The sequence below is a fragment of the Lactuca saligna genome, chromosome 2 (assembly GCF_052625555.1).
Source record: "Lactuca saligna cultivar CGN05327 chromosome 2, ASM5262555v1, whole genome shotgun sequence".
Taxonomy (NCBI): Eukaryota; Viridiplantae; Streptophyta; class Magnoliopsida; order Asterales; family Asteraceae; genus Lactuca; species Lactuca saligna.
Genome location: NC_136418.1, coordinates 136,685,984 through 136,696,939, shown reverse-complemented (window position 1 = coordinate 136,696,939; position 10,956 = coordinate 136,685,984). Strand labels below are relative to the sequence as shown.

The 10,956-nt window shown below is 36.0% G+C and overlaps 1 protein-coding gene and 1 non-coding gene across 2 annotated transcripts; one reads left to right on the top strand and one right to left on the bottom strand.

Annotated features, from left to right (window-relative positions):
- Positions 1 to 1,782: 1,782 nt before the first annotated feature.
- Positions 1,783 to 1,854, top strand: TRNAH-GUG (transfer RNA histidin (anticodon GUG)). The gene has a single exon. It is a non-coding gene; the product is annotated as a tRNA-His (tRNA).
- A 947-nt stretch (positions 1,855 to 2,801) lies between these two features.
- On the bottom strand, positions 2,802 to 6,981 carry LOC145031742 (auxin response factor 8-like). The gene is made up of 14 exons (XM_078980350.1): positions 6,822 to 6,981; positions 6,538 to 6,650; positions 6,294 to 6,392; positions 6,143 to 6,199; positions 5,900 to 6,055; positions 5,722 to 5,806; positions 5,542 to 5,632; positions 5,291 to 5,455; positions 5,099 to 5,221; positions 4,943 to 5,018; positions 4,709 to 4,856; positions 3,657 to 4,633; positions 3,390 to 3,580; positions 2,802 to 3,309 (listed from the first exon to the last, which is right to left on the bottom strand). Exons 1-14 carry the CDS (start codon positions 6,862 to 6,864, stop codon positions 3,084 to 3,086), a joined length of 2,550 nt encoding a protein of 849 aa, XP_078836476.1. The 5' UTR covers positions 6,865 to 6,981; the 3' UTR covers positions 2,802 to 3,083.
- Positions 6,982 to 10,956: the final 3,975 nt, after the last annotated feature.

Sequence of the window (10,956 nt, the reverse complement as noted above, 5' to 3'; positions counted from 1 at the left end):
GTCCAACGAGACAGACCGGGTCGGAAGACCCAACGATACGGAACTGGAGGGTTCCGCTGAGACACATCGACCAGAGGATCATATTGTAGCCTTGAGTGACGTATGTGTTGTATGTGGTATTTTGAGGAACTCACTAAGCAATTATGCTTACCGTGTTGTGTGAAATGTGTTTCAGGTACAAACGATGATCGCGGGAAGGCATCAGCTTGATTGTACACATTGTTGGAGTAATTTGATGAGATTCTAGGGAGATGTTTTTGATTACTTATATTTTGAGATGGATGTTTATGATTTGAGATACATTTTGATTTTCTTTATGAGTTATGAAATTTGAAAAATTTGTTTTGAAAATTCGGTGTTACATAGAGCTAGCTTATTATGGGGAGGCGATGCAATTTAAAGGAAAATATATGTGGTATAATGGGATGTAAATTATGGCTTGGAGGTTGGTTTCCTTGATGCTTTTAATAGAGCTTTGATTTATAAATGGAAATGGAGTTACGATAATAAGTCATTTGGTGTAAAGTCATAAAATCCATTGTCTTGGATACCTTTAAACCTTGGCTTCGAAAAAAAGGTTTTGGGGGAAGATGGTTGGCACGATTAATGATCTTCAGGAAAATAATATTATTTCGGTTAATGTAATTTGGAAAAAGGTGGGCAGTGGTTCGAGTACTCGTTTTTGGAAAGATATATGGATCTATGTCAATCCGTTAATGATTACTTTTCCTAGCCTTTTCTTGTTGGAAATGAAAAAGGACAAATTGGATTATCTCATAAAAGACAAATGAAATGGTGAAAATTGGAGTTGGAACTTGAGACATGCGATTAGGGGTGGATTGGAACAAGCTCAAATGAATGGAATGTTGGAGACCAGTCACAAATTTGTGGAATTTTTTGTAGAAGTGGTGTGATCTTGACATTCATAAGTTTACAAGGGTTGCTAAAGGTATAAATAGATAGACATGTGTTATTTATCTCACAATAAACGTATAAACGTATAATTCTCGAGGCGATCATCGTGACTATGTGGTGGGTGGTATGGAAGTTTAGAAACAACATTTTTTTAGTAATAGGGTAAAAGAGATTCTTTAAAAGATTCGATCGTTGATTTCTCTTGCTTATGGTATTGTCGATAGGAATAAAAAGGCAAGTGTTACATGGGTTGATTGGTTGAAAACACACCTTTTTTTCCTTTTGCTTTGTAATTTCTTTATTAATTCTAAACGTACAATATCTTCGATTGTGGCTTCTTCCAAGAGATGCTGTTATTGACAATTGTTATTATTGTTCTGTAAAATGAATGTTTTATTTTAATGAAAGTTTAGGTGACTGTCTATGTTAACTTTATGGGTTAATCAAATTGTCTTAGGTTAAAAGTTCTATTATATATTTATATACTTAGTCAAACTTGGCTCAGTCTAATACATTAAAAGGTAGACAACGCATTTCAACATTTACATTAGTTTAATTATTTTTGCGTGCATACTTAAAAATAGATTTAAGATGTTTCTCATTTAAACACCAAACCACCTCTAAATTGTAGATTGAATATTTTTCATATGTTTCTTGCAAATTTGGTATTTTAAATGTATAAGGTGAGTTAAACGAATCAATTAGTAATTTTCAATAAGTTAAAAACAGTTTTTAAATATTATTACAAAAAATATATTGTTTAATTAATAAAGAATTTTTTATTTATCTTTTTTAGAAACAATTCAAATGTTAAGTATGTTAAACTAGTTAGTTTATAAACTATAAAGTTTATTTCTATTTCATCATGTGGCTGTAGTTTAGTGGTAAGAATTCCACGTTGTGGCCGTGGAGACCTGGGCTCGAATCCCAGCAGCCACACATTTTTTTGCTGCTTCAACATTATAGATGATTGATCGCCTATTGGTTTTTAGGTAGGCAATTAATTACAAGGAATAATCTTCAAAATTTTGTTGTTAAATTTAAGTAATGAATCCAAATTTAAGCTTTTAATATCCTGAAAAATTCCATGGATTAAAAAAATGTCCTCAGATAGTAAAATGCATATTAAATACAGTATTAACATTATCATGTAAAAAGTTTAAATTCGTATTTAATAATGCAGATTAAATTAATAAAAGAAATTACAATTATCACATTAACATAAATAACTTATACGAAGATTGATGTTTTTTTTATTAACACTATAAAAAAAATTAATATGATAATGATTATTCAAGATAAATTACACATACTACAAAAACTGCAATTTGGGTTCTCCATGGCATGTTTAGAAGATATTGCTCTATCATGCGGCAAATTGTCTAAACAATGACTTGCAATGAATTAATAAATAACATCAGTTTGAATACTCAAATCCTTAGAACTTAGTAGAAATAATTATATACAATATCGAAACTAAGAATCTAATATAGTAGCAAAATGATATATTGTAATCACAAATACACAAAGGTGAAATGGTGTCAAGTTACATACAGTAGCTTTCATGAGGTTTCTTCACAAATGGATTTGAATATCTCCATTGTTAAGAGGACCACACAAGTTATATCCACAATGTTTTGTTACATGACCAATTTTTCCGTTCTTATATGTCAGCATATGCATTGTCAATTTTGTTCTCAAAAGCTCCAATGATTGGAATTTATTTGTTTGCTACTTTTTAAATAATAAAAAACACTGAACTCATTCAATCATTTTATCAAACACTTCATATGCATGTAAAGACACAAAACAAATTGAAAGGATTAATCATCTCCTCATAATCTAAAATAGAATTTAGTTGAAGATGAGTGTAAGAGCAAGCACAATAGTCAATAACTTGTTGCATGCATTGATGATTGATTGATATATAATGTTCTAAAGTTCCCTTGGAATCACAATAATAGTAGTCTTGTCTTGTCTTGTCTAAACATCTTACTAAATAACCAACCAGAATACACAAAACTAATAACGACCGACCTAGAAAATAAATAAATAGGGAGTGTCAATCTCATAAACATAAAGTAGAGTAGAGTTGAGTAGAGTAGAGAGAGCGCATCAAATAGAAGACGACAAATACAAAGTCTTGGTTTTGGTTTTGGGTTTTTTTCTCAAAAATCAAGCGAACCCATGGAAGGAGGCAATCCAGAAAGCTCTCTCCCCCCATGCCCATGTCCATGTCCATGGCCATCATTCCCAATTCTTTCTCCTCCACCTCCACCTCCACCTCCACCTCCTCCTGAGTTTTGAGTGAAGGACTCCAACTCTTGCTTCCCAAGTTTCAACACGTCTTCAGGAGAAAGTATCTTGATATACCACACACTATTTACAAATGCCCTACAACACACAAACAAACAATAATTAAATAAATAATTGATGATGGATGATGGATGATGTAGGATGAAACATAAACATACTCCCAGGGTCCGTCTCCAAGGAGAAGAACATCATTCTCCCTGTCAACGAATACAAGCTGCCAGCCTGATCTTTGAGGGTCTTGAAGCAGCCCCTCAACATTGAACATCTGTTCCAGTTCCTCTTTCAGCTCTGGGTAGCTGTGAAACCGGCTGATGTCCAGTGATCTCCCCACCGAACCTGATTTGTATACCTACACCCACGTAAAATCACCATATTACCCTTTATCCAACTTATTTACTTTATATGTTTAATTATATTGTGTTTACCTTGACAAACGTGCGATTAGGGTTTGGTGGGTCAATTTGTGATCCCGTGGTAGCATGCAGCAGCTCAGAAGAGTCCTGCATGTACCCAAAGTAAGAAGAATTATTCTGAAAACCAGAAGCCGGTGATGCCATTGCCATGGTCATGCTGCTGGTGGCTATGTCAGTTTCCTGTAAAAGCCCTACTGAAGAATCAATATTCGTTCCACCAAATAACCCCTGTGTCTGTGTATCCAAACTTGAAGCTTCTTCAACATTCTTCTCTTGATACGACAATGATGGAGCAGGTGAAGATGACGACAAATTGGGTTGTGATTGACCAAACCTCGAAACCCAAGACTGCTGGTTTTGGTTCTGGTTCTGGCTCTGGTTCGATTGATGCTGCTCAGTCAAAGTGGGCCCCGCCCTAGAAAAACTCAAGAGATTCCCGCTTCCTTCAGAGGTTATTAAAGAACCCAACATGTTTTGCATTGAAGGAGGGGCAAATTTGGTATTCGGGTCCATAAAAGCATGGGATTGTGGCCTCTCATGGTGTTGAAGCAAGTAAGATTCCGGATACGAACTCTGTTGTTGTTGTTGTTGTTGTTGTTGTTGTGGTTGTGGATGTTCTTCTGGTTGAGTGTTGACTTGTTGGATTTGGGTTTGACCATGGACGAATTGTTGAGGGATTAGTTGTTGTGATTGTTGGAAAAGTGGATTAGAAGTGCCTGAAGGACTATACTGGATTTGTTGCTGTTGTTGTTGTTGTTGGAATTGGAGTATTTGTTGTTTCAAAGCATCTCCACTTCCAAGATTCTGTAAACCTGCAGCTAATGCAGCTTGGTATTGCTGATTCAGATTACTTTGAAGAAAAGACGGATCTACCCTTTGTTGCATCCATGGAAACATGCCAACAGATTGGAAGTTTAGAGAGCTCAATCCTTGTTCCCCTGGTTCTCCTCTCAGCCATGTCATCCCATTAACCCCATCATCTCTACTATCTGTGCAAAAAAAAAAAATATAAATACTAAATACATTAAGTTAATCGAGTGTTACTTATTGTTTGCAAGTTATACCTTGAAAAGATGAAGCTCCGGGATACCAAGGGCGTTTTAGGCGAAGTGGAAAAAGTGATGGGTACATCGGGAAAGTAGTTAGTGGTTCAATTTCCCATAATGAGACACGTGGCTGCCTCTCACCTGCTGTTGATTCATCCCATCCAACCTACATGAAAAAAATTATATTAATTAAAAAATGAAGAAAAAAAACGGTTAATAAATAATATTGACTAAAGTAAATAAATTAATTACCTTTACAGATCTCCAATGAGAATTCTGCCAACGAACGGGATCCAAATCACCGATTCCAGTAATTGTACCCATGTATCTACACAACATTAAGACTCCTCAAATAAGATTCACTTTTATATATTTTTTTTTGAATTTGAATTTTTTTTTTGGTTTTACCTTCGAACACTTGATTCTTCAGTTTCGAAAAGCATGCGGAAACGCATCCCAACAGAAACACGCGTATGATACACAGCTTTCACATATTTTGAAAGAGGAATAACAAATTCACATGGACTCGCCCTAGATACAATAATATTTAAATTAAGTAACAAAATAATAAAATAAAAACTTTTGAATATTTATTTTTACCTTGGATTATAAAAAATTGTGAAACAACTATTTGTAGCGGCTGCATGAGCAGCAGCAGCAAGGAGCCCAATGTGCATGCTATCACTTGATAGAACGGATGATGGCATTACAGTTTGTGGACGTGTTGCTCTACGTATCCCCAAAAGTAGTTGATTTTTTTCATTCCTGATTCACAAAAAATAAAAAAAATAAAAACATTTTGATACGTGGATTTTAATTTTAAGAAATAATAAATAATAAATGAATAATACCAGATGAAAAGAACAGAATCCCCTGCAACAAGTCTTTTTGCACTAACAAATACACTCCACCCTGTGGTAAGAAGGTGACGTTTTGGTTGCCCTGTAACGTCAATAAAAAATAATCAGATAATTAGATTCATGTTATAGAGAATGAAACTTGAAACGATGTGAAATGACTAAAATACCCACCACGAAAAATATGTCTGAACTTCCATTCAACATCATGGAGATCTCTTGCGATGAGTTCTTGGGCGGGTGGTTGTTGAGAGAAGTCCTGGAAACGAAAACAGTGTGAAGGTGTGAGTTTTTTTTTTTTTTTAATATTTGGGTGTTGGGGATATAGAAGGGTAGAAGCGTAATTTCACACCAATGGAGGGAAGACTTTTTCAGCTGCACGACGAGGAACAGAGAATCCTCCATGGGTACTGGTATCACTTGCTGTTAATGTCTTGCAAAAGTAATTGGTTGGCTGTCTGCTTGGTGTGCCCAACTCAACAGGTAGAAATGTGTCCTTTTGTTCTTGCTAACAAATATATATATAAAAAAAAAAAAAATTAACTTTTTGAAACTGGAAATTACAAATTTGAAAAGTTTTTAACACAAAGATTACCGGGGTCAAGGGCTGTAATGTCATTTGGGCGTAAACCTCATCTGTTTCAACATCCGCCTGAATTTAAGAAATCAACAATGTTTTTGATAAGTTTTGAGTTGGATGAGTGCATGAAGTATAACAAGTAAGAAATTCGAACTGAGAAACTCACATGCATTGTGACATTGTGGAGTTGACAGATCAATTGGGGAGGCAAGCTTGGGTAATTGGGTATATGAGCATCGATTTCTTTATTTGTAGTGGCAGCAACCTGGCTTTTTCGGTTTCAATTAAGATCAATTAATAGACGATTGATTGATTGATTGATTAAGTAGCAAATTCGGGATGAAAATTGAAAATTGAAACGATTGTGAAATTGAAATGGAGATGAAGTGTTGAAAGTTGAAAGGTGAAACCTGTTCGCTGTGGCCTTGAGGGAAGTAAACGACTCGACTGCCAACTATAGGTAGGGAGACAAGGGGGCCAGCACAAGCGTGCCATAGCTCTGAATTCAAGCATTTCTTTTCTCCTTTCATGGGAAATGAGAAATAAATTAACCCTAATTAATCGAGAAACATCGACAAAAAAGAATGTCTACAAAGATATGGAATGTAGAAGAAGAATAAATGAAAAGGAGACACACATGTAAAGTCAGATTAAAAAAAAGGGAAAATCAAGAAGAAAGATTTGAAGGAGATACCTTCATGAGCCTGCTGACCCAGCCCTGATGTTGAAAGCTTCATATTTTATCTAAACCCTTTGAATTATTATATAGATATATTTAATAATGATAGTATACAATCTTCGAATTCTAAATCATAACTCGACAAATCACGATTGATCAAGCAAAAACCCCACCCCCCACCCCCGAAAATCCAAATTCCCCCCTTTATCTTTCAGCTTAACCTCTTCTTCCTCACTCTGAAACATGTAATTTTGACATGCATTATTCCGCAATTAAACCTCCCCCACATAACTAAAATCGCAGACATACAAACCCAAACTCAAAACCCTAACCCTAACCCAGCTCAGTAAACCACTGATTCTTCTTCTTCTTCCCATACACCGCCATGAAAAACCCTTCTCTTTCCAACTTTTTCCCCAATCGCTATCGAGCTGATAAAAAAACAAATAGAAAAAAACGGAAAGGAAAGATGGAGGGTGACGCAGTGGAAGCTTTTATACACGGCACCCGGCCCGACCGTAGGCGACCTGAAGAGCAGTAGAGAGAGAAATAGAGAGAGAGAGAGAGAAATAAAAACGATGAGAGAGAAATGAGTGATGAAACGATATATATGAGAGTGTATGTATGTATGAATCTATAGCAATCAGAAGCATACTACGAGAGAGAGAGAGGAAAGAGAAGAAGAGGGAAAAAAGGTGTGATCATGGCCGTAGGGAAGACCGTACCTGGAGATCGTAACCGTTGATTTTGGAGTGACATGACAGTAGGCATGTGCGACCATCCTTCAGTGGTCGTTGTCAGAGTACGAACCTTTGAATTTTATATAAAATAAAAATGAAATTTTTTGCAGAGAGAGAGAAAGAAAGAGAAAGCGTGTAATGAATGGAGAGAGAGAAGGTGAATGAGGGCGTGAGGATCGAAGAGAGAGAGAAGAGAGATATTTTTGTTTAATAATTGGATTTGAATTTTTGCTTTTGGGGCCATACCGAAATTATTAATCTCTTCCGAGCTATTCCATTGCATATTTGCATTTCATCCTCCTCCGCCACCGTTAATACCACCGCCACACTCCTCATCTTCAACTCAAAATAATCAAATATACCACTCCAATCTTCCTATTGAATGCAACCAATTCTATTTATTTCAAATAATTTGATATATTGATTTTCCTTATCTGTCTTCGGATTAATACAACATTTTCTTGTTGATCATATATATATATATATATATATATATATATATATATATATATATATATATATATATATATATATATATATATATATATATATATATATATATAAAAGAGCTTGTAGAGATTGTGTTAAGAATTTTGGGTCATAATAATATCAATATTCGTGGACCTTTCTTGGATTGTGATCGTAATTTGATGACGTGCCCCTCAGAGTGGGCTAGGAATAAAGGAAGTCACTAGCGAGGCTCGGCCAGGCCCAGTCTGGCCGCCCCAGCGGATCCCCAGCTGTTAGGCACCCCAGTGGATCTCTAACCGCCAGGCGCCCTAGCAGGACGACCGTGCGGAAAGCTCATCCGCGCCAAGGGCGCCTTCCACTACAGTCAAAGAACAACGGCTCCAGGTGACAAGAAGCACATCCAAAGCATTATCGTCTAGACCAATCGTTGGACCTGACACAATAAGAAGGAGTTTGAACACGGATGTAGGCTAAGTAAATCAATGGGCAGTCTTGGTCCTATTGAAAATGCCAGTGAAAGTAAAGATCCGAATAGAAATGATACGGATAAAAACATTCAGGGTTGGGTGGTCATGATAATTACAGTAATGTTGATCTTTTTTTTGGCGTCAAGGAAATTCGGAGGAACACGACTCATCAATAAGGACAACGAATCTTGTCGGGACTGCAGTCCTTATTCCTCGTACTGATCGAGGAGGATCCTCAGTATAACAGGACCACCATTCTGCCTTGAAGGGTAAGCTATATCTCCTGATTCTCAGCCTTCATCCTCCTATACACTACTAGCTTGACCATCGGAGCGTTTTTCCGGGACCTCCTCCCGGAGAACGGCTGACGGCTTTTACTCTTTGTGATCTCTCGGATTTCTCTCCGATGAACGCAGTTCTCATCCTCTTGGTGGTCGGAGCTCTGGTCACATCAGCAATTATTTTCCAAAATCTATTATTTCCACCATACGAAATCAGATTTGGGATAATCCAAAGAATTTCAATTTAGAAGTCAACCCATTTCTAAATCAGAAACACAAAATATACATTGTTGTTTTTGTGTTCTAGAGAGATAGAATGAATCAGTATACAATTTTCATGTATGAAAGTTCCAGCCCTTTTTCTGAAACCAGAGAAGGATTCTTATACTAGAGGGAAAAGTAGTTAAACTGAAGTTGCATCCTTTTAGCGCCAAAAATCATTGGTTATTAAGACACAACCAACTCATGACATCATCATGATATCATTACAGGTTTTGGCAGAAAAATGCATGGCAGGAGTCATACTCGACATAGAAATATGTTTAGGTTTCGGGGCGTTACCCCTTGGAACCTCGTCCGCTAACCGGTCAATGGAACCACCGCCAGGGGCTTTGCCCCTTGGACCCCGCTAGGGGCGCTGCCCCTAAACCCCGCACCACCAAGCTCGGTTAGTAAATGAAGTTCGACACTATAATTATAACTGAAAAATAACTTCAAATGTGTTTTTAGCATAGTTAAAACTTTCGTTCATAAATTTCAATCACATAATTGGAATCAACATGTTTAGTTAATCTGACTAGCATACTCAAAAATTTTGAATGAAGTCGTTTTTCGTTGGATTTTTGCATGCAGTTTGAGAAAGTGACACATATCGTGTTCATGGAGGTGAGACTTGGCACCATAAGAACTTGAAACTTGTCAAGATTATGTGCCTCCTCATTTTCTACATATAGGAGGGAGAAGGTGACCTCTATCCTCACACATCTCTCTCCATATCTCTCTAGATCTTTCTCTCTAGTTTTCCGACCAAGAATCACCGTTCCGCCAACGTGCATCACCACCACCGGAGCACCTCCAACCATCCCCTTGCTCCGACATAGATATTTATTTAGGTACGATTGAGAGATGAGAACAATGAATCATTTGTAGAATAAGGAATTTGAATGCGTGAGGGTGGGGGCGAGGAACACTTGTGAGGTCTGGAGCACAAAAACCCTAGTTCTTCCTTGATTTTGGGAGGACACATCTTCAAAGTGGTGTTTAGATATATAATTATAAGACGACACTTACAGGATGACACACATATTTAATGAAGTGTACTCCGTGTTTTTTATACGAAAATGTGTGTAGGTTCGTGCAACATTAAAGACTTATTTTTTAGTAGTGATAATAATAATAAAATACAAATAAAATGTTTTCTTTATTTCACTTCGAGGGAAACCAAAATCAAAACATTGGCTAACTTTATGACCATATGGTTAATAAAATCTTTTGGACAACATATGAAAGTTTAAACAACGACAAAGATCATTTTATGTAATTTACTCTTAAACAAAATAATAAACTTAGGAGTAAATTATAAATACAATCATTGTGTTTGTAAAATATTTGATGTTTAGATAAGTTTTTTTTACAAGTATGTCCTTAAGTAAGGTTGTTGTTGCAGTTTTGGTACCTATGGTTTCACTTTGTTTTCAATTTGATCTATAATTACCATTTTGCCCATCTATTTTTTTTGTTTTTTAATATTTATTATTAATAGTTATATAATACTCACCCCAACACTATATTCAACCCATGTCTTTCCCTTTCGCCCCTCCAATTTCATCACATGTAGTCTCCCACCTATTTGGAAGAAAACATTATCATTCGATTTCTATCTTTTTGTAAATTGAGTGGTTTAATTGAATTCAAAAACAAAATTCTAATAATTAGAGAAGAAGAAGGAAAAACTTGATGGAAACATTTTTTTCTAGTCATTTCATATTCAATTGATATCAAGTTCGTTATATAATTGTACAACTTTTTGTGTGTATGTGAAGTTTGGTGTAAAAAGGCAATATTCTCCAAGGTGGCAAAAGCTATGAAATGTTAAACATTTTGTATGGTTGATACATTGTTATATGATGAAATCAACTTTTGGAAAATGTTTTATGATCATTAGAATAGGGTTTGGATCATTGATTGTGAA